The following is a 23,410-nucleotide window of genomic DNA, read 5'->3' as shown; positions in this document are numbered from 1 at the left end:
GGAATATAGACCCCCTATTTATAGCGCTGGCGAGGCCTGTAACTCTGGGCTCGGCACAAACTTTCATTTAAACAGCCACCGCTAGCAGTCCACTGCGTACACACTCACAGACACCAGTGGAGCAGCGTGTGCTTGCGTGAATAAGAAAGAGTGGGAGACCAAGTCTGAGAGGCAGAAGACAAAGAGCAAGCGGCAGATCCGATGGTTTGACTGATTTTGATGGGAAGAAAAGAGAAGAAATTATAAGGACCAAGTTCACGAGGAATTGAAGTTGACTGACAGGAACACAAATTTGTCCACCTGTTTGGCACTGAGGGCTATTGTTAGAGGATTGATCTTTGGATATCAATTTTAAAGGAGAGCTCATCGGAGAAGGCATTACTTCACTTTTTTCTTTTGATAAACCGGACAACATAGTGAGTGAAGACAGCAAGCAAGGGAAAACTGAGATGTCAAAGGACAGACACTGCAGTTTTGAGTAAGACCATCATCGTACTGTTATATTGATATTCCACGGAAAACATTTTGAAAACAGTAAAAATCAACTGACACTTCTGTTATATTATTTACAGAAATTAGACAGAATATGCATAGTTTGTAAACTTGTGCAACCGAGAAGAAACAAATCAATCAGTCAAAACCTATCAAATTATTCTTAAGGTTAACTGAAAATCCTTTATTTTAAGCTGCTGAACAAACTTCTATATAACAATGTACACATGTAACCTGATCTTAAGCACACTACTGTAATTACAAAGCAAGGTCAGGAAAGAAGTTACAGACATTTGTAATTAAGGACCATCTATAAAAGGAAACCAAGAAGAGGGTGAGGTCTGCGCGAAAAAGAAAGAGCAGGCCGCAAGGACACCAAGACAGGCAACGGGACATTAAGATTCTCACCAAGAAAAACAGCTGCTTCAGAGGGACAACGGGCACCATGGATTCTCACGGAGGACATTACCTCAACAAAGAAGCTGTGCTGTCACCTTTAGGAGTAACCCGAATGTTCCAGCTACTGTTTGGCTGCACCATAATGGCCCTTGTGTCACACAGTGCAGGCTACAGTGCCAATTACGGAACCTTCTGCATGTTTGTGTGGTGCTTCTGTTTTGCTGTCACACTGGTAGTTTTCACCTTGGACATTACACGGCTCCACACATGTATGCCAATTTCCTGGGATAACTTCACCGTGGCCTTTGCCATGCTGGCAACACTCATGTACATCACCGCCTCTGTGGTCTACCCTGTTTACTTCCTGCAGACTGAGTGTCCTGGTGAGGTCTGTGAAATCCAAATATACCGCATTGCTGTGACAGTCTGCTCTGCAGTCTGCTGCTTCCCCTACGCGACTGAGGTGTTCTTAACACGAGCCAAGCCAGGAGCTGTGGTTGGATACATGGCCACTGTGTCTGGTCTGCTGAAGGTGGTTCAGGCTTTTGTGGCCTGCATCATTTTTGGGGCCCTGGCTAATGACAGTGAGTACAACCAATACATTGCAACCCAGTACTGCGTGGTGGTGTACAGCCTGTGCTTCTCTGTCACTGTGATAGTGGTCATACTGACGGTTTCTGGTAAGACCTCTGCCCTGCGGCTCCCATTTGATCGGTTTGTGGTCATCTACACCTTCTTTGCTGTGATCCTCTACCTCAGCACTGCACTCATCTGGCCCATCTTCAGCTTTGACAAGAAGTATGGGAACACTACTCGTCCTGAGGACTGCCCACGGGGAGAATGTCCATGGGACAGTAAGCTGGTTGTGGCAGTGTTCACTAATGTCAATCTAGTGTTATATTTTGTAGACCTTGTTTACTCCCAGAGGATTCGTTTTATCTCCAGCTCTGCTGTCTGAAAAACTCCCCCACCACCCTTTAGCCTCGTATCCAAATAAATAAAGTTTGCAACCACATCCAGTTTGCTCTCCATACCCAGGTCTATGTGAAGGATTCACTGCCTTGAATCCATCATTTCACAGTGTTATATAGCCAGTCTATAACACTTTTTCTTGTCAGTATTTATCTAGTTTTTATGTTGCAGTATTCATCTAGTCTTGGGCTTCTGTGCTGGACAGTTCTGCTGTGACCTACCGTAGGGAACATGCACCATGGAGAGGTGTACCGATGAGCTGATCTCAGCAACTCTGTCCTCAGAAGACCAGGAAACACGTCTGTCTCTGTAACAAAGGCATCTCTCTTATCTGGCACAAACCTAAAGAAGTGTCAGACCAGTGTTACATCATTCAACCTTTCAATGACTTAGCAATGTATTTAATGGTATTCATGTAACAAAAAACAGGGTGGAAATACATTTCCTAGATATGTGTAGTATTTGTAAGGTCAACAGTTTGCACTGAACATAGCCACTTTACTGTATTTTTTTTTTTTCGAATTTAGGTTCGTATGTAAATGTAACCTGAGGAATCATTTTTAAAGGCAACTGTTTGACAACAGTATTAAATTTGTTATTTTGTTGTTGCATTACATGTTGACCACAAGCAGGGTGTTAACTTTCATTCTTTAGTCATATCTGTAATCTTTTCCGTGCATAATAAAATGTGTGTGTTTTGGTTTGGTCTTCTTCCATTTCTTTGTGTAAAGTAGGTCTTCAGTTTGTTTAGCCGACAAGTAGGCTGCAATACTGTGCTTGAGAATGTTCATTAAAAAAACACAATAATGCTACTTTGTTATTTTACCATGTTATAAAATACAGAAAGTACTTGGTAATGGCTGCCAGTAAGTAACTTTAAGTTAACATTAAAGGTATTACCTGTCTGTATGACAACAAGCATTACAACCACAGTCGGGTCGAGTGGCTGTCATATAAACAACTTAACCAATGGACTTAATAAAATGAAGCAAAACGGGAAACACCTAACTCAAGGTTGCTACTTACATCAGTCTGTTAATTAGGCTTCTCTCCCAGAGGATGTCTGGTCAGCATATGTCTGTGTGTCTGAGCGTCTCCATGCTGTCTCTACATGTCTTTCAAGCTTTTTGCCAGTAGATGCTAGTATAGCGCCCGCGTCGCCTAACCAGCTTTTCTTCCCCGCCTGACGCAACTGGTTGCTTTACAGCTTGCCTCAAAGTTAACGTTGCTTCCACTGTGATTGGTTACAAATGTTACGTGTAAGCCAAGGGTACAAATTCACTGGCTCGCTCGCTTGTCAATCAAATTTGTTTCTGGTCGCTTGTGCAGAAGCTACAGCGCAAAACACCTGGGCCACGTTGACGGCGTGTTAAATTCAGGTACTTATGTTAATAGATCATTGGTCAGACTGTTGGTCAGCTTAGAGCTTCTTCCGTTTCCTCTATAAATACACTAAATGTTGCCGTTACGGCTGCTGCCCTTATGTGTTTTAGGGTTTGCCTAGCTTTTGCTTCAGTTGATAATACGGAAGTATGTATGTTTACGCGCTGCGCTGCGTATCAGAGCAGGTATCAGAGAGGGCACACAGCTCCTCTTTTCACAGATCAGCCGTCGCTGGTGAGGCTAAATGCTGAAGTTGATGCTTTATACTTTTTGTGTTCTCACAGGTAGAATGAGCGTGGGTTTCATAGGAGCGGGCCAGCTGGCCCACGCTCTGGTGAGAGGCTTCTCAGCAGCAGGTGATTTTTCCTTTTTTTTTTTTTTTTTTTTTTTTGAAGCATACTTTTTAACCATATGTGCATTAATTTTATTTTATTTGTGTTCTTGATGTATGTAGATTGCAATCAGGCACTGAAATGATTTCTGATTTTTCTTTTTTTTTTTTTTTTTTTTATCCCCTTCAAGGCGTGATTGCCACGCATAAAATCACAGCCAGTTCTCCAAACACCGATCTCCCCACAGTGCAGCAACTACGGGTGTGTAAAATGTTGTTGTATTGCTATATTCCATTGGTGTCCCTGTTTAATTGTGAATATGGAACATGTATATATTATGGAAAGTGTATTTTACCTGTCTAAAGAACTACTAAAATAAGTGCATTTGTGCAGAAACTGGGTGTAAATTTCACCACCAGCAACAAGGAGACAGTAAGCAGGACTGATGTTCTCTTCCTGGCTGTGAAGCCCCACATTATTCCTTTTGTACTCGATGAAATTGGACCGGATATTGAAGACCGTCACCTTATTGTGTCCTGTGCTGCAGGTGTCACAATCAGTTCCATAGAGAAGGCAAGTCATAGCCCACTGTCTTTTCGTGTTGCTGAGTGTTCATGGTTGGATAATAAAAACTGAACCCATTTAAACATATGCAGAGATTTTTTTTTTCTTTTCTAATACCCAGTGCTTATTAGTTACAGTATCTCAATTAATGTAAGTACAGTGATTATCCACTAGTATTTGTAGTGATGAGGTATGGTAGATCCTAGAGGATGCATTTACTCTGCTTGTAGATGCATCCAAAGTGAAATAAAGACTAGATCACTTAATCGTGATTTAAACATCATGGTAATGCAAATCTAATCCAGATGATTCTGAGTTTTGCACACACAAGCATTATTAGGAGAGGGCTTAGATGCATAACTTGAAGTCTTAATAAGGACACTGGTTTGTAATTTTCAGTGCTCACATCGTGCCCATATATACATCAAAACAGTTTTCGCTTGCTGCCTTCATAAGAAACTTTAAACTCATACTTTGATTCATGACCCCTTCGGTGTAAGTGTATGAATTAACACATTGCTCCTTTTGCAGAAGCTACAGCAGTATCGCACTTCTCCAAAGGTGATACGTTGCATGACCAACACTCCAGTGGTAGTCCGCGAGGGGGCCACTGTCTACGCCACAGGAACCTATGCAGAGGTGGAGGATGGAAAGCTCCTGGAGCAGCTGATGGCAAGTGTTGGCTACTGCACTGAGGTAGAAGAGGACCTGATTGATGCCGTCACCGGCCTAAGTGGCAGCGGACCCGCTTATGTGAGTCAATTTTACCTGTCGCTGTATTTTGCAAATCTCCATTTTTCGTGATAGTAATGCTGATGATTTTGACCTTGCAGGCATTCACAGCTGTAGATGCTCTTGCTGATGGTGGAGTGAAAATGGGCCTGAATAGGAGACTGGCTGTACGCCTCGGAGCCCAAGCACTGCTGGTATGACCATTATAGTTTGATGGAATACGTGTTATACGTTTTCTGTCAAGCTGTGTTCTCTTGTGTGTTGATTTATTTGTGTTTTTTGAATGGTTTTCATGCTGCTCTGCGTTCCTGGATTTCCTGGTTTTTATAAGTTGTGTTTAAAAAAAAAAAAAAACAAACAAAAAAAAAACTGCAGATAATAAGTAACCTAGGTCATGTCTCACTGAATGCTGTTCTATTATATGTGACCTGCAGCCTGTCTTATCCTGGATTTTTATTATCACACGGCGTGGTGTATATGACTAAATCAGTGGATCTCTCTTTGTGTCTCTTCTAAGGGGGCTGCTCGGATGCTGTTAGACTCAGAGCAACACCCTGGGCAGCTCAAGGACAATGTGTGTTCACCAGGGGGCGCCACCATCCATGCCCTACATGTCATGGAGAGCGGTGGCTTCCGCAGCCTGCTTATCAATGCTGTAGAGGCTTCTTGCATTAGGACTAGGTAGGTTGGTGAGAGAAGTGTTCCACAAAGAGACAAATGTTTGTGTCCTTCCTGTAATAGGACACCAAAAAAGAAAAAAAAAAGCCTTCCACTTAACTGACCAGTTAAGTGGAAGGCTTTTTTTTATTTTTTTAAGTTTATTATTCAGACAGCAGATGGAGCTATGTATGTGCAAATAATTTTACATTGAGCGCCTCTCTGGTTGCTAATCACCTAGTTTTGAAGTTATTATTACACTGCTTCGCTATGTTGTGATTAATATATATTTTCCATTCTTTATTTATTTATTTATTTTTTTTTAAAAAGGGAACTTCAGTATTTGGCTGACCAAGAGAAGATCTCCCCTGCTGCAATAAAAAGACAACTCTGGACAAAGTGTTGCAGCAACCAGGAGTCACTCCAGAGGCTGTCGCAGTCGGGCCTCGTGGGATCAGTATCTTCAACAGCAGCAGCTCCAGGACAAAAAATAAATAATTTTCTGCCGAGTCAGAAAACTTTAATGCAACTTGTCATATCACTGATGATCCAGGTATATGCTGCCGAGACCACTGCTGCCAGGTAATTGTTGACATAAGGAAGTAAATCACCTAAAAGTGAGGTGAGAACAGACAAAAAGAACAGTGTGAGCAATAATAACTTCCTTTTGTAATAAAACCTCTTTTTGTTACCATAAAATGTCCCTGTTCATATCCCTGTTCCTCATCTTTTAGTTGACTCATGGAATAAAAATGTTGCTGCTGTGGCTTTCTAAATCTTATTTCTGTTGATCCCATTTCATGCCAAAGTGAGGTTTACTTAACTGTTTTTCTGCAGGTGGTATCCCATTGCAGCTTGGATTTTGACTTTGTACCAAAATGATGTTTCACCATACTAAAGATACTGTTAAAATGCTCAAAATGCCATATTTTGTACTGCAGATAAGTGTGCTTTCAAAATAGTCTTAGTCTATTATTAAATATGCCTATTTAACTAATTTTGTGGTTGTGATTTATTTGTGCCCGTGTGCACAGCGCCAGCAGAGCGGATTCTAAGTCCCAGCAGGAAGCATTCGCAGAAACAATGTAACAAAGGAAGCTGCATTTTTAGGTTTTTTTTTTTTTTTTTTTTTTCCTTTTTCCTTGCGCGCAAAGAAAATCTTTCATGAATGGAGGCACGTGACCAAACACGATGACGTCTGGCTTCGGTACAAGAGAAAGGAATCAACAAGGAGAGCACGAGCTGGCGTTTGGAAGCGCCGTCGCTTCTGTCAGCGGAGCCGAAATCCAGCCGTGCCTCGAATGTTTGCTCAGCCGCCTGAAGCTCTGAGAAGAGGACTTTAACAGCTACAACTTCCGAGGGGCGTCGTTTTGAAGGCAGGTGGGTCCGTAAAGCAAACAGAGCTCCTGCTGCTGCTGGTGGTGCTGTTGTTATGCTGAGTGTGCATGCCTTCGCCTCACCGCTGTCAAGCTGGCCACGGCTAGCTTAGTGGGTTAGCATAGCTAGCCTCTTATATGCATATGTCTTCGTAAAGTTGGCCTCTTTCATGACAGAAATATTTCAAACTAAAATGCCCTAATTATTCAGATGGTCAGCACATATGCTCTCGCAGCTAAGCGGTTTATTTTGAAAGTTTCCACATAAAATGCTTGGTTGTAACCGAGAACATTTGTGCTCCTACTATGGTGAGATGGCAGCTAATCCCTTACACACAGACACACACATACGAGCTGTGAATAAAACGTGTCATTCTGATTTTCATGTAGCAAGGGGGGCGGGGGGGGGGCTGCCAGCCAGCCATTTCGAGCTTTAAGGGTAATTTCCCCGAGCTGTGATTGCGCTTTCGGGGCTGTATTGCTACAAATAGTAGGAAGACTGAACACACGGGGATTTCCTCACTTTGCTTGTTTTGTAGGCGGGGAGTTGTTTGCCACTTTTTCACGAGCGGGGCGCTGAGAGGCTGGAGACGAGAAGAGTCTTGGAATGTCAAAAAACCTCGTGACCCTGTGTTAGGTCGCTTCATTTATTTATTTATTTTTTAGTTTAAAAATAAATAGTTTGTAGGGACGCATTGGTGTCCGCTGTGCCGCTACGCTTTCTTTGGTGGTTTGTCAACTCATGCGCTTCTTGCTGCTCAAACCTGCTGCTTCATCACCTCGCTGTGGGGGGAGAAATAAAGGAGCAAGCGCGAGCCGAGCCAGCGGTTTAGCGAGACCAGGTTGGTTGTATTATTCTCTCATGACATTTCTGTCAAAGACGCGATTGTGATTGTCAAATCGGAGCAATGCGTTGTCCCTTTTCTGCGCGGCTTTTTAATAAATGCGTTTATTTTATTTTTTTTATATTCCAGGAAATGCGCTCAGATCATCGTTTCGAATTGAATTGCTTCACCTGAAGTGACAATTCATTTAACCACTAGTTACATTGTAACAATGGCAGAGCCAAATCAAACCAGCCGCCCTTGGCTTTAATGCCACAGCCAAGCAGTTAACAGCACAGCATTGTTTTATTATCAAAGCCTGTAAACAAGTAGCGGTATTTTATATCATGCTGAATCATCACAATGATGTATTTAGACGTTCTCAGAATCCACCCCGAAATATGGCACCACCGGACAAAGGTCTGCTCGGCTGATAAGGGTCGATGTTTATCACCAAGCCTCCGTTATTAGGGAGATGGATCGAAATGGTGCTGATCTTTCCTGCAAGTCAGTCAAGCCATGAGCATCAAGTGATGACCATCATGCAGTTATCAATAGCCTCATCTACATTCAGCTGAGAATGTGCATTTTATGGCAGCACTGTCATGATGTACATCAACAAACAGGCTGCGAGTATATTTAGACTAAGTGCTTAGGTGTCAACTGCGATGTCACATCCATTTAAAAAAAAAAAATGCACGATAAGCAGATATTATGCGTGTGTTGCTATTATATAGTCCTGCAATGAGTGGATGTTTAAACTGGGTCAGGTGTAATTATATGATGTATAGGAAGTTAAAAACGCCACCCAATTTGGGTAGTGAGTGAAACATGTCCTCTAGAAAATGTTAAACGTGGCTTCTTGTAAATGCCTTTTCATCTTTGTTGCTGAACAGCAGTTAAATGCTATAGAGAACCAGTTTTTTCCTGACATTATTTAATGCAGCGTAACACTTAATTTCTCAGATTTTGGGTTGGCAGATGCCTTTGTTTTCTTATGTGTGACATGATGAAATTTGCTGCCTATTAGAGTGCACACTTATGGAGGGCGCAGGTAATGAATTATCCATGGAGAGTCTGTGCAATTTGAAAAGTCACCTTGGAAACTGTTGAGCCCATATAGGCAAGGCTAAACAGATAGAAGTTGCCCATTCTTGCTCAGATACCCAACTTATTTCATCATCTCTGTTCATGCGAGCAGGGCATTGAAGTGTGTTTAGCAGACAGGCCAGCCCTACATCAGAAGCCCGGCTTTGCAATAAAGCGTAATGCTCATCTCTGCCTTTCTCTGCAGGTAACAAGAACAGATGATGGTCCATATAAGAGCCCGGTGGGGCTGGCAGTGGCGTGTGGATGGAGGCAGGGAGTGGTGTAGATCAGCACTTAGATTTATCGTCTCTTTCATTGAGGTAGCAACGATAAAACAAGGCTGGATACCATAGAGGTGAACTGAATGCACAACTTATACCCAGTGGTGTTGCTCAGGATGGGCAGGCGGTGGAGGGTGGAAGAGGATATGTGAGGTTGACGAAACATGAGGCAAGACTTTACACTGCATAGAGTACAGTCTGGCCACCAACACCTCTGTATAGCCAACACAGCTGTGCCTTGGGAGTAGTTACGCCTATTCAGGACAATTTATAGCCTCCAGAAAGGAACACAAATGTGGGATTTGTCCACAAAAGTGCTGCTTAAGCTGCGCAGGGCAATGGGAATGCCCGGAAGGAAGGGAGAAAAAGATCAATATATTCCCCCCACCACCTTTTTGCAATAGGGAGGGAATGTTGGTGATGAAACCTCTTGCAAGTGTAGTGCGGATTATGATTGCTTAGCATTGCGATATGCCCGCTCCACTTCTCAAAGTAATACTTTCATCCAGTCAGAGTGTGTTTGATAAATTTCTGTTTGGAACTTGAGTTACATTTGGCATGTTCATTACTGCTCCCGTTTGTTCATAATTTAGATTAGTCAATATCAGACAGCATGGTGAGCATAAGCACAGAGCTGTGCACTGGCTGCTGTTTTTCATGTAACCTACTTTTATCTTGGCTAATTCGTGTGTGGGACACATCAGTGGTAAACTGACATTAAGAACAAGTGATTTTTCTTTTTCTTTCTTTCTTTTTTTTTCTTTTTTCTTTTTTTTTTTAAACCTTACCCATGTAAGAAGCCAAGTCAAATTAAAGTGGTGAATCACTCTGCATCACTTTAATTGCATTTTCATGAGTTTTAGGATATATTCTGGTTGGATAAATATACATTTTTTTTTTTCCAGTTTAAAGATTTTGGACCTTTGTTCTAAGGTCAATGCTGTGCAAGCAGATCATTAAATTGCCATTAGTACTGCCTGTATTGGTTTTTGATAAACTTGACAGATTCTTTGTATTAGGTTTCCAAAAAATATCTACTACACCCGGTTAAATCATGCTGCATACAACAGGATCTAATATTAACAATGTGGCAATCTATACCTGTGTTAAGGTGACAGAATGCTACTAATCTTACTTGCAAATTTGAGGTCTTTATTTCTACAAAATAGCCCCGTTCACATTGTGATTGTGAATAGTTACAAATGAAAAGTGACAAAAATAAAATCAATGCAAGCTGTCCTTGGTCGGCCTCTTTTGCTAAACACAGCAGACATTTATTTACTTGATGTCTTTTCAGATATTCATTTTTATTTGGCTCAAGCTGCTCTCCTACACAAATAAATCATATTTCATTATTTGTGGACAAATGCACTGTGTGCTCAGAGGATCAATTTAGTGGCCTTAGTGTTATATAATATTTTCAGTCATAAGACAGTTTACATATCTTCTTTCTCCCCTTTCGCTGTGATTAAGTTTATCATTTCTTTAACTACCACAAGCTTTAGTTGTGGTCAGAACATGTGAAGAACTACTAAGGAGGATTACAATGAGGAACACCGCCAGTTGTATGATTATTTACATTTTTAATATTTGTCTTTAAAATGTATTATTATTATTATACTGGAATTATGCATTTGATTTTTATTTATTTATTTTGTTTTGTGGGACAATCATTAGGTCTGAGGCTCCATCAGATATCCTGTAGCCAGGCCTCATCAATCACTCACCATAATTTGAACAGAGCGGAGGCAGTCTTATTAATAGAAATTAGCATCTTTGATATTTTCAGGTAATAACTCTGCTATCACGCTGCAGTTGAATCAAAGCTCTCCACAGGAGAACATGCAATGATACATTTGTTTTGTTTTCTTTTTCCTCATGCTGCTGAGATCTGTTTATTTGATGGGTTTTTATAGGAGAAGCCTGTTTTAAATCATAGCCGCGCAGCAGAAGTAATCAAATATGTGAGCCATTTTACTATAATTTCACTTGAAATGCATTAAAATGTATTGACCCGGTCTATCAATCCTGCGTGCAGCAAAGACTGTTGTGGTTGCGTTAGGTCAAGGCAATATGCATTTAATATAAATTCAACCAGTGTAGTGAACCTCCTAGATATTTTGCCAGTGTGTGGGTTGCCTGCAACCCTTACTTCCTCTGCCAGTGCAAGACTGAAGTATCAAGAGCTATTCTCTTCCTGTTTAATCAAGTCCTCCAGGCAGATACTGTGAAAGGCCAGTGAAGTCTCTTCTTCTGTCCTACTAGTTATACCAACAGAGCAGCTCCAGTGGATAGCAGCTGCTGAACATGGAAATGGATTCTGTATGTATCAAAACATTGGTTAGTACAAACAAGTCCCTTTAAATAAGCCTTCCATTATCAGTGACTTAAGAAAATACACAATCCCTTAAGGGCAGTGATTCATGTTTTCACGTTAAGAGACATGCACTGGATGCAAAATTCAGACATAAATGTGCCACATGCTTTTCTGCATGGTATAACCTACTAGCTTCTACATGTGACATTTTTTTTCCTCTTTGTTTTTTTTTTTTTTTTTGCAAGGGAACTGGGTTACATAAAGTCAGTTTATTTCTATTCATCGATCTCTGCTTTCTTTGCCTAGTATCTACCTCCTTATCACAAATAAGTGCCTTTGAATTTTATATCAAACAGGAAAAATATTTTGGCAAATGTCTTTAATTTGTTTACATGATTTTTACAAACATAAGAGACAGAAAATCCACATATTTGACTTTGGAAATGTAGTAAAGCCCTAAAGCCATTGTACTTTTTTTTGGGTTTTTTTGACTAATAATCTAATTGGACACAACATTGCAGATTTCCCCTGCATTAGTTATACAGCAGGTAGCGATTCTTTCTTTTTCCTTCTTTTTTCCCCACATCTTCATTCACAGTATGTGTGAAAACTAAACCTCCAAAGCAGAGTCACTGAGTCCTGGGGTAAGAATTTAGTGATTTATTTCAATGTGGAGTTTTTTTTTTGGTTGTGGTTCAAACGGTTTTTGGTTATCAGTGCTTCTTTATAGTGTGTTTTTAATAAAGGTCAAATTCAGGATGGTTTTATTTATCTGGTATCATGGTATTTGCCAACCACAGCAGTAAGAGGAGGATGTACAGACATGATTAACTCCTGATAAATATATTAAAATAACTTTGTGTTAAATTTTGCTCTAGCCTCTTCTTTAAGTTTGTCACTTGACACTACATCTCAACAAAATATTCTGAAGCATGTATATATGAACAATCATGCAATTTATTGTAAAAAGTATGCTTGGCCAGTGAGTTATAAAGTAAATTTCAGATGCTGTGAAGAGACTTTTGCAGCAACCATTTAACCCTATGCTCTAGGGGTCAGTTATTATGGGAAGCTGGCAATTTTGGTTAGTTGCTATTTCAGCATTGCCCAGAACCTCCACTGGTCAAAAAGCATTGGCTTAGTATTTCCCCTCTACTACAAGCATATCACATTTCCCTCTGAAAGCTGCTGAATGATTTCCCCTCTCCCTCTTTTTGTCACTCTTATTTCACGCTCTGAATACTTAGTAGTTAATAGCTTCCCTCCCCTCTTCCCATCGTACCTTTCTCAGACGCACTCACACACTGTTTTCTGCACAAGTTCCTACCACTCTTCCAGTATCTCTTCCAGAGCTATCAGAGGAGTCTGATTTTTAATTTGCAGTTAAATGGCGCCCGACACATGCAGCTTGCTTGATAATTGACTTAGCTCAGCTGACGGGAGGAATGATTAGATCTGAATATCTTGGCGATCTTTTCAACTCTGTCTTAGAAGTGAGGGAGTAAGAGCAGAGGCTCTGATCAGGCATAAAGTCTTGAGATTGGCTGTACAGCATGAAAATGTTGGCTCACTGCATTAAATGTGTCAACCTGGAAAGAGTAAGTGGAAAATAATAAAGCCCAATCATAAGAAAGAACTGACATTTCTTTTATTTTTCAGGCACTTACCATGCGCTTTTCAGTTTCTTTGTGGTTGTCGTTCTGTTTCCTGGAAGGTCTGTGACAATAGAGTGAGAGGCTATAGGTCTTATACATTATTGATCAGGGAAACTGAATAGGTGATCGTACTGACTTTACAGCCAGCTCTCTTCTTTTGTGTTTAGTTAATCATCAAAGATTTGCAAAGACAATGAGTTGAAAATGGTACTAAGCATTCTATCGCCATTCTGTCGGGTCTAATTTACATCTGGGCCACAGCTCTAGTTATTCAGTCTTGTACAAACTGTGCAAATCTTCTTTACAAGTCCATGCTGGTCTTAGAAGGGAAAAGAAATTAAATTGGGCATACAATCAAAATGAGCCACTTCGCGGTCCTTTTTGGAGTGAAAATTGTCGAAATGTATTGTTTGGTGTGAGATGAAATTCAGCTGTTAGTTTCACAGAGCTCAGTTGCAATTGTTGGATGCTGCTTGTGTTTTGTTTTTTTTTTTCTCTCCTGAACACAGTCTTTCATCAGCATGCACCTCCACCGTCTACTTTTATTCACTTCATTAGCAAGCTGCCAGTGCCCAGTGCTCGGACGCTTCTTTTCAGGAATTGATCATGACAAGTTAAATTTGTATGCATTTGTGTGGTTTTGGTGATCTGTCACTGTGCGGATGCATGTGCATGTGATTAGTTACATGATGTGCCATCCACTGTCCTGTCTCAGCAAACCTTGTACCCTGTTAGTCCTTCCCCAGCCGTGTTTAGTATTCAGAGAGCAGGCGCTGTCGTAATCTGGATTCCGAGGCAGGTTGCTGGGGTTTTTTGTTTGCTCTTATGGCCCTGATAATCTTGTTACACTGCTGTCAAGTGGAGCTGGCCCTCCCTGCAGCCCTGAACCACCATGTGTGCCACCTCCGGTACCAGAAAGGCACTCCCCCCACCCCCTCACTTCCCCATCCCCACCAGACCACCGCCATTTTGAGACAGTGGGTGATGGAAGAGCCTTGGATGTATCCTTGAAGAATCACCTCCTGAGCATCTTTATTCAGCCTCCCACCCACACCCCGTCTCCCACCCCCACCTTAGGCAGTGAACGACAGTAATAAATATTCATCAGGGGGATGCAGTGTGTCGAAGCTGTAGCCTCGACTCCCCCTCAACAAAGAGTCCCCTGGCTAATGGTGTCCATCCTTGGCATCTCCCCTGGAGAGATCCTGCAGAGGGGACAAGATCATTAAAGCAAGCCACAGGCTTAAGGCTGGACCTATCATGTCACATCAGCATTTATTGCACCAGAGTTTTTTTTTTTGTTTGTTTTTTTGGTTTTTTTCTCCCCCCTCTTTAGAGTATCAACCTAAGCCGACCCTACCTCTGTGAGCTGCACTCTATAGGTTTAGATGAACAAAGACAGCTTTTGAAGGTTGGCTGGGTTGCTCTCGTTTTGTTAGTTCAACTTCACAACTTCCTAATTGGCACCTTGGTTTTGGTCCTTGCTGAGATCAGGATTTTTTTTTTTTTTTCTCTACAACCTGTTCTTCTCAAGCTCCTCTAAATGTGTCGACCATGCATTTTACATAAAGCTCTCTCTCTCTCTCTCTCTCTCTCTCTCTCTCTCACTCTCTCACTCTCTCTCTCTCTCTCTCTCTCTCTCATATATTCACTCACTCATTCCCTTTCTCTGGGTGACCACACTCAGCGTTTTCTATTTCCTGTGGGTGTGATGTCTCTCCTCCACAAGCAATCAGCTCTGATTTGTCAGCGTTCTTCCAGGCGATTCATAAAAATTCAGCAAGCATCTACAAAAGACATCTATGTCCCTGCACTTGCTCCCTACCTCCAATGCCCCCGCACTCCAAGCTGCAGCTTTCGCCTCCTGCTCCTTTGGCTAGAATTGCACAAAAGACCTGAAATCATTAATAAGAGGTAATATATTAGTGCAAGGAAGACATCAGTTTCTATTGTTCTAAATTGTGACTAGATTTCTTATAAATTTGTCAAATATAAGGGCATTCTGTAACAGATCAATGCAGCAAGTCTGAAATTTCCCTGTCATTCTTTACGGAAAATTATAGGTGTGTTTTCCTTTCTTTGCCTCTCTGTGTTTATGTGAGCATGCCTCTTTGTCTCTGTGAGGTATGACAAGCCTGGTAGTGGAAGGGAGCAGCTGTGCATTGGACCTTGTCTGTGTTGTTCTGCCATGCCCTGTCATTGGTAGCCGTCTGTTGGCAGCAGCCTGTGCTGGAGGCTTGCAGCCTGGGTGAAGTCTTTCCACAGTGTCATATGGTGAGCTTTCAATGTGCCAAACCATGCCTACTATGTTACCCTACACAGATGTGTGACAGAATACGCCTCCTCAACTTGGACAATGTGCCGTCTCTCTGCATTTTCAAGATTCCAACTGGTTTTTGAACAATGTTGGGTCTAGGCTGCTGAGGGGAAAATGATAGGCTTAATATGAAATTTGGAAGATGCAACCTTTTTTTTTTTTTCCCCTCCTAGTCTCATCCCAGTAGCTATTAGTGTAGTACTTTCCTGTCTATTTGTCCATTATCTGTGCATCATCAGGCAGACCATTATCCCATTATGTTTTGCATCTGTGGTCCAAATGCTTACTGGAAATGAGTCACCACAAAGGCTAGTGAAAGGTACGTGTTACTATCAGACAGCTATTCATAGCCAGCCCATCAAAGATGAAAGTATCACATTTGAAAAGTCCTGTGCAGAGCATGAAAAGCTTTTTATATGGGCATCTGCAGCGCAGAGAAACATTTCTGTTTTTATAAGAAGCCAGAGGACTTTTTTTGAAGTGAAAGCATCAAGAATTCAAGTCACAGTCTGACCTCATGTTATGTCCCCCGCCTGTGTGATAGTGTCGTATTCAGGTCATTTTTAACAAGCGGCTGTCTCTCCCTGTTTGGCTCAGGTGACCAGTCCACCTGTAGCACCCTTTTGTTACCATGGAAATATCCTGGCCATCTTAGTGCACTTTGGAGCTACGACTCATCTGTTTTTCTTTTCTTCCCTCACTGAGCTTCTCTGCAGACGACACGCATTTCCCTGATGACTAGCTTAATGTGCATGCATGCTCTAAACTTCTGCACACGCTGACAGTAATTCTTTTTTACATTCTTTTGTTCGAATGCTTTCTTTCCTGTTTTGATGTGTTTAAAAAAAAAAAAAAAAGCTGTAAGAGCTAGCATTTGTTTATGTGCTCAGTATAAACACACACTCCTGGGCTGTGTAAATCAGCTTACCGAGGCAATGTGCTGGCTGGGCTGACTGTGGTGGGTGCCTGTATTGCTGACGCAGCATTTACTGCGTGTGGTGTAAAGCACCCAGGGCCACAGCTGTGTGTGTGTGTGTGTGTGTGTGTGTGTGTGTGTGTGTGTGTGTGTGTGTGTGTGTGTGAGTGTGTGTGTGTGCGTGTGTGCGTGTGCGCACACATACTTATCCTGTGACAGAGCTCACACAATGGAGTTCACCTGACCTTCTGTCTGTCTTAATACCAGTAGGTTGTATTTCTCACCTGTGCAGCTTCTCTTGGTGTTCCCCCAGTATAGACATGACAGAAGAAACTGCAGTGCAGCCCTCTTGTTCTGGAGGGCTCTGCAGTAGTTACAGTGGGTTCCTTTTTCATTGATTTATGGGATTATAGTTGGACACGGGCCAAATCTAGACAGGTGTGACTGTCTAGACTGGATAGCTTGTATAGTAGATGAAAGTCTGCCCCATCCTGTGAGCATGTTGTGGCTGATGGATACACTGTAGAAAGGCTCAGATCTGTTTTGTTTTGAGCCAGGGCTATGCTACTTCAAGTCTGTATTTAAGAGAAGCGACCAATTAAATATCATCTGGAAATACATACCACAAAGTTATTTGTTCTTGGGATAGGTGCACAGTCTAGGTACCACTTTTTGCAATTACTTAGAAGGAAATCTGAAGTCCTTGACCCACTTTGAAGTGTTTTCTGCAAGAAAAAGCTACAGCATGACTAAGTGCATAAAATACAGTCTGCATTTTACAGAAAATGTTTAAAGCATTTTCTGTATTTGTGACTCTTCTTTTCACAGATCAATCGGCAGTACAGGTGGACGCTGCTCTCGTGGCATGACTACCACAAACAAGGGAAACAAGGCCTTGAAGGTAAAGCCTGTGCAATGCAAAGTGTGTAGAATCGTATTTTATTTATTTATTTTTTTTTTTAATTCAAACGACCAGCACTAACTAACTTCCACATGCAGGTGAAGCGGGAACCGGGGGAAAATGGCACCAGCCTAACAGATGATGAACTGGTGACCATGTCAGTGCGAGAGCTGAACCAGCATTTACGGGGGATGACAAAAGAAGAAATCCTGCAGCTGAAACAGCGGCGGCGTACTCTGAAGAACCGGGGCTATGCCGCAAGCTGCCGCGTGAAGCGTGTCACCCAGAAGGAAGAGCTTGAAAAGCAAAAGGCTCAGCTGCAGCAGGAAGTGGACAAGCTGGCTACAGAGAATGCCAGCATGAAGGTGGAGCTGGATGCTCTGCGTTCAAAGTACGAGGCCCTCCAGAGCTTTGCCAGGACTGTGGCCCGCAACCCTGTCACCTCAGCAAGGGGACCTATGGCTTCTGTCATAGGTCCCCTCATCCCTGGTAAAGTAGCTGCCACCAGCGTCATCACCATCGTCAAATCCAAAACAGAGGCTAGGTCATAGTAGCAGAAAGAAGATCTTCAAGACTAAACTAGTCAGTGCATTGTAACATGGCACAGGATTGCCTGTGTAAGTTCTCAGTTTTACCAATGGCACTAACACTAACAAAAGGCTTCCCAAATTCACCCATACAGTCTGAGACAGCAGTCTGTGCTTTTTCAACAGGCATGTCACCAGGGTGATAAAAATACAACTGTTGGATTTATGATGTCACAGTTGGTGGAATATTGCAATATTGAAACATTTAAAGTGAACAACTCAAGAAGACTGCATCAGGTGGCCGAACTTCAGACTGGAGTTTGGTTGTTGATTTTTGAGAAGCTGTATGTAACTTGTCTGTTTCCCTAAAATTGGGCCTTAAGTCTTCTCCATCCCAAGAATTGGCATTTGTAGAGTCTCGCAGGTGGTCCAAACGAGTAAGAAAATAAATTGGAGCCATTATACCTCACAAGATCCACAGTACAGACTGGGGGGGCACATATCTTACTAAGAACCCATTTCCTTGTTATTATGCACTGACTTAAATTAGGATAATTGACAAATGGTCACAGACTCTTGGTCTAAATGCTACAGATGTCTTCAAAACAACCTGACAAACCCAAAACTCATAAATTAGTCCAATTTGTGATTCTGTTGGTTGTCTGTTGAGAATATAAGCATGAAATGATGCTCCCAAATATAGCATTCATTTCTGTTTATGCATCTGTGACAGGCTTCCATGAACTTGTCATTATCACTATGACTGGTAGATGCAATAATAATATATGTATGCACTGAAAATACAAAGAGGTCTTGCATATTTATGGTTAAGTGGAAACGTTAAAAAATGATCAGCACTTCTTAATGATATTGTTCCAGAGCTGAGTGCCATTCCAATATGACAAGATTCTTACGATATCTGAAAACCTGAATGTTATTACAGTAATATCCTCATGTTTTGTGGGGACAGTGAAATCCACAAACATTTTGAAACATGATTTTTGCTCATAGAGGAAATATGTTGATTTTTCTTTAAAATATATTGCGTTTTTTGTAATTACTTGTTGACAGGGCCGTCAGATATTTCCAAAAGAAAATCTTTACACAAGCTTTACTGTTTGAATTGTTAAGCTGTAGAAAACTTTGTCTAAAGTTGACTTCTTGGTTTTTATTACTAGGTAGATTACCTTCCATTGTTTATAGAAATACAGAAAAAGAAAACATAAAAAAAAAAAAAAAATCCTGTGACATCTTTTTTGCAATTGTACCGAAAGTGGCTTACTATTAAAGTCTGATAGCTTTTTCTAGTGACTAGGCGCGTACTGTGGGGTAGCGCGTGATGTGACGTGTAAGTGACAAGTTGGCAGTGTTGTTCACTGTATAGATGTCAATGCTGTGCTATTTAAAACAAATCTGTAGAGCTAAACTAGATGGTGTAAACAAGGTCAATTGTCTTTGTGCGTATTGGCATATGTGATATCCTCCGCTTCCTTGGTGTTAGTTACAAATCATATTGTCATTACGAGTTTACCACATTGAGCCACGAATGACAGAATTTGGTGAAATGGCATTAGTGAACATGAACTCAAAAGCCTTTTGAAGCTTAAAGTGGTAACTGAATAATGGTTGCATTTGGTGCTGGATGCCCTCTAAAAACATCCTCTGTAACCGGGAAGTAAAGGATTTTATTATTACTATTACAGCATCCTCCTTGGTATGAATTTGCATTGCAGGGATAGAATGCCCTTAAAAGCAATCTTTTCGAATTTACCTGTGGGCATGCAATTATTCTGCAAATGTTGTTGACAAGCCTTGCAGTTTCTCAAGCCAGTACAAATAAGATTTTATTGCAAGGTTAACCTCGAAAAGGTATGGCATCACTCTTCTAAATCTACCCACTGGTCTTCAGATGGTCTGATTAAAAGCAGAAGGGTTTGGCTGAAGGTTTGTATGCACTAAAAGCTCCTGCTTGTTTTGCTCAGGACAAAACAGGTCACTTAAAATGAGCAAACAATTCTAGATGAGAAGCAAGAAGGCGGGGATGGCAGCTCTGTTCTTTTCTTCTTTCTTTTTCTCCTTTCTTCTTGTTTTTTTTTTCTATTAAGCATGTCATAAAGGGCTTCAATCCACACTCAGAAAGAGGCACAGTACGACTATGTAGAATTACAATCAACAGCTGCCAGCAAGAGCTCCTTCTGTGCCAAGTGTTGCATCACTCTCCTGGTCCTCTAAAAGGAATTTAACACTGAAGCAGGTCTGCACCTCAAGGTGAAAGCAGTTGTTTAATGACATTAACAGAATGCACTTCGTCCAGATTTCCCTCTCCTGCTGGTCAGAACGTCTTACAGTGTCGGTCCAGGTGTTAATCTACAGCCGCTCTCAGACAACATGCGGCAGTGAAACTCCATGCCGGAGGTCTGAGTGCTGGTTATACCGTCTGTATCCTTTGTCAACATGCTTAGCTATCTGCATTGACTGGTTAACTGTGGGATAAAATATATATAGCTGACTCTTGACATAGCCCAGTATCGATGTTGGCGTCCTTATTGCTGTGGCAGTCTTGTGGAGTGAATCTTTTTTTGTGTCAAGTGTCTTTAAGGTGTTCGAGTGGCACTGTTGACCAATCTCTCAATCTCCTCTGGGGATGATTCTCTTTCTCACACATACAGCTGTATAGTATGTAGCTACAGTAGGTATTAATGACCGTTGTGAAAAAGTGACCCTTAATATGCAACTCAGTGGAAAGGTGTGAAAGAGTAGATGTAAGAGTAATCAATATTGTCAAAGTTACCGTCTGTTCTTTAATAATTCTTGATGTTTTGTAGATTTTATTTATTTAATTTTTTTTTGTAAGATGTGTTTTTATTTGTCCTTGTGATTTTTTTTTTTTTTTTTTTTTTTGCATTCCTTTGTGGGAGAGCAACTGGCCCTCGGTTACAGTCGCTAACAAAGGAATCGTGTAACAGTTGCACTCAAGCCTTACTCAGTTACTCTGGTCTTAAATCATCTGAATTACAAATCCATAAATTAGGATCTTAACTGAAAGGAACTGCTATTATTTAGATGTTTATGCACTAAGTAAAGAGGATGCTACAATGGATTCTGCCACAAGGGGCACTTGCAATATATTTTTTTTCGTGTGTGTGTGTGTGTGTGTGCGTCTGCGTGTGTGTTTGTATGGTTGAGGTTCCTCTGCTGCTACACCAGTCATTAATGCTAGTTGTTTGCTGTAGCGTCATCCGCAACATTTCTGTTCTCATTATGTGTTGAGTATGTATTTGAAATTGATCTTAACACTGTAATTTGTTCTGCAGATTTAATTTTTAATTGGTTATGGCTTTTTCTTGTTTATTAGTTTTTCGTTTATTTATTTATTTTTTTTTAGCAACATGTTAGAGAGGATAAATAGCAGCACTTGTGTGGCAGTTGATTTTAATAGCTCTGAAGACATTGGCTTTTTTCATGAAATTATGCTTTGTAAATGGTTGACTGTGCAGGTTTTTTTCCTCTTCTCTATGGAGTGGGTCTGTGTTTCAAAGGTATACAAATCTGACTAAAGCGAGTAATACAAAGTTAATAATCTGTTTTGTTATTTTTCTGTATGGGTTGTAATAAAATATTGCAGTACTTTGTATGAAAACAGACAATAGTTAATTGTAACTATTTATAAATTAAATTATTGTACTTTTTGCAATCTGTAGATAAGTACTATGTATTCATATATACAGTAACAACTGTGGATTTAAATGTGATTCTCTGAGGTGTCTAAGTTATTGATGTATATATTGTATGTTTGTTGATACAGCTTACTTTATTTTCTATAAGACCAATAAAATGTTTTGGAAAAGGATTTTCCGCACTGCTACTCTGTCATTTAAGGCATTTAAAAAGTGTCGAAATTAGGTTTTGTCATATTCTGTGGCGTCATTGACCCAGTTTGATACTTTTAAAAATAAACTGGCGGGGAAGGCTTTTTGCCATCCAGGGTGGGTTTTAGAAGACAGCGATCATTTAGATGGCACAATTTCTTTTTCTGTGATCCAAAAAAAGCCGTTGGGCGACCCACTTTGGCTAACCTCAGTGGACATATTTTTGGCCCGACACGAGTAAAACATTAGAGTCATGAAGGATGTCTAGGTGTGCTTGTCCTAGATTAGGAGAAGTAGTGAGTTAGTCATCTCAGCTCCCTATGGAGCTCCTACACCCCCCCCAGTCTCAGTGCACCTCATCAAACATCAGCCTCCTCAGCAGCGCTTCAACCCCAGCACAGTCAAAACACATCTCATGAGAGAACATGCAAAGACAAAGAGACAGATGGCTGAAGACAAGCTACATCTTACCATACCATCCTGCAGGGCATGTGTAAACCCCAGTGCCTCAGCATAGTTGCAGTGCTGTATTGTGATTTAGTTCTTTTAGATGGAGGAGGCTTCTACAGGTACGTGTGACCTGTGCATTAAAACAGCCTCCTCTCTCCTCCTTGGATGCCTGCCCCAGACAACCATGCGGCCTCTGAAGAGTTGATTAATTTGGCAGGATGGGTTAAGGTGAGCTGGTGGGCAATCTAGGACAGCATTCTTCATCTTTACCCACTTCTGCAGCAGGTGCCTGCCCCAGTTCTTAGACCGCAACCTGCTGTACAATTAATGTTGCCATCGCCATCAGTGAGGCCATTGATGTAACACGTATGCCCTGCCAAAGCTTAGCAAGGGGCTCTATTCTGCAAAGACCACCATGGTGCAAGACATGTCTTTTTCCTCGTATTATTCAAATGAAGGTTGTTATGGTGGTGCATGTGTGTGAACAACAAAAATTATATCCCCATAAGCATTAAGATTTATCAAAGTTGGTGCAGTCCCAACCATAAAATAAATGCCTAATATGCATTCCTATCCTGATTAGAATATTCAAAGCAGCTGAAGGTACAAGGCGGGATACTGAGTATGAGTGCCTTTCTGGAGCGTGCACCTGTTCAGAAATATGTGGTTTTGGGTTTCCCTCTGCTGGCACATCAGTGTAAAGCTTTTATGGGTTTTAACTGGGTTTTTCCCACAAGATGGCACCACTTCTAAACAGAAGGATTTCCCCACAGTGGAGTAATTTAATTATGGAATGTTTCACAAAACCAGTTTTATTCAGCAAATGAGAGTATGCTGTAGACTTGGAGCACTTTGTCATGCAGCCTTGTTATTTCTATGGTTAGATGGTTAGTTTCTACTATTAGTTTCTAACACACCTATATATTAGGAACACTTAGAATCTAATGCAACACTTCTGTTGTAAATCTTTAGCCATCCATCCAGGCATATATCTTTAGGTGCTGCATATACTGTTGGGGCTTTGCTGACAGTGCTGAGGCCTTTATTGATATACTGTCCCTGTTAAATGAGCTTGGACAAGTTATTAGACACAGTACAACCCACAGCTAAATCATCTCAAAGTGGAGTGAACAGACGACACTATGATAAATACAAACGCTGAAGAGTGCAATATTTAGCGAGGTTGGATGCATACATATAATTAGGAAAATAAATCAGTGTAGGTTATAAATTTCATTAATTACACAATTATAAATTCAGATGTTGACTAGAGCTTTTTTTTAAAAATTAATTTGGTTACCATAATTTATCAAAAAAATATATTTTTCGAATGTTTTAGAACAAATAAAACGAGGGA

The 23,410-nt window shown here is 41.0% G+C and overlaps 3 protein-coding genes across 4 annotated transcripts; all 3 read left to right on the top strand.

Moving 5' to 3' along the window:
- Positions 1–92: 92 nt before the first annotated feature.
- myadml2 (myeloid associated differentiation marker like 2) lies at positions 93–2,467 on the top strand. The gene has a single exon (XM_030736396.1). It carries the CDS (start codon positions 938–940, stop codon positions 1,847–1,849), a length of 912 nt encoding a protein of 303 aa, XP_030592256.1. The 5' UTR covers positions 93–937; the 3' UTR covers positions 1,850–2,467.
- Positions 2,468–3,171: 704 nt separating this feature from the next.
- pycr1a (pyrroline-5-carboxylate reductase 1a) lies at positions 3,172–6,511 on the top strand. Its single transcript, XM_030736022.1, is given in 9 exon segments — positions 3,172–3,242; positions 3,531–3,602; positions 3,769–3,839; positions 3,972–4,151; positions 4,674–4,895; positions 4,976–5,068; positions 5,392–5,555; positions 5,862–5,905; positions 5,908–6,511. Coding segments are annotated over 8 exon segments (963 nt in total). The 5' UTR covers positions 3,172–3,242; positions 3,531–3,535; the 3' UTR covers positions 6,030–6,511.
- A 228-nt stretch (positions 6,512–6,739) lies between these two features.
- LOC115785214 (transcription factor MafG) lies at positions 6,740–21,553 on the top strand. Of its 2 annotated transcripts, none has more exons than XM_030736721.1 (3): positions 6,740–6,911; positions 17,135–17,207; positions 17,306–21,553. In XM_030736721.1, the coding sequence occupies exons 2-3, from the start codon at positions 17,172–17,174 to the stop codon at positions 17,756–17,758; spliced, it is 489 nt and encodes a 162-aa protein (XP_030592581.1). In that variant the 5' UTR covers positions 6,740–6,911; positions 17,135–17,171; the 3' UTR covers positions 17,759–21,553. The 2 variants fall into 2 exon arrangements, with proteins under 2 accessions (XP_030592581.1, XP_030592582.1); XM_030736722.1 differs by lacking the exon at positions 6,740–6,911 and adding an exon at positions 7,624–7,749.
- Positions 21,554–23,410: the final 1,857 nt, after the last annotated feature.

This window comes from Archocentrus centrarchus, chromosome 8 (genome assembly GCF_007364275.1).
Source record: "Archocentrus centrarchus isolate MPI-CPG fArcCen1 chromosome 8, fArcCen1, whole genome shotgun sequence".
Taxonomy (NCBI): Eukaryota; Metazoa; Chordata; class Actinopteri; order Cichliformes; family Cichlidae; genus Archocentrus; species Archocentrus centrarchus.
The sequence above is the reverse complement of the archived record's forward strand: the minus strand, read 5'-3'. Positions and strand labels throughout refer to the sequence as shown.

Coding starts and splice junctions, on each gene's coding strand:
- LOC115785214 (XM_030736721.1), top strand. CDS start 17,172: ATGACTACCACAAACAAGGGAAACAAGGCCTTGAAG. Junction 17,208..17,305: donor AGGGAAACAAGGCCTTGAAG/GTAAAGCCTGTG, acceptor TTCCACATGCAG/GTGAAGCGGGAACCGGGGGA.
- myadml2 (XM_030736396.1), top strand. CDS start 938: ATGGATTCTCACGGAGGACATTACCTCAACAAAGAAGCTGTGCTGTCA.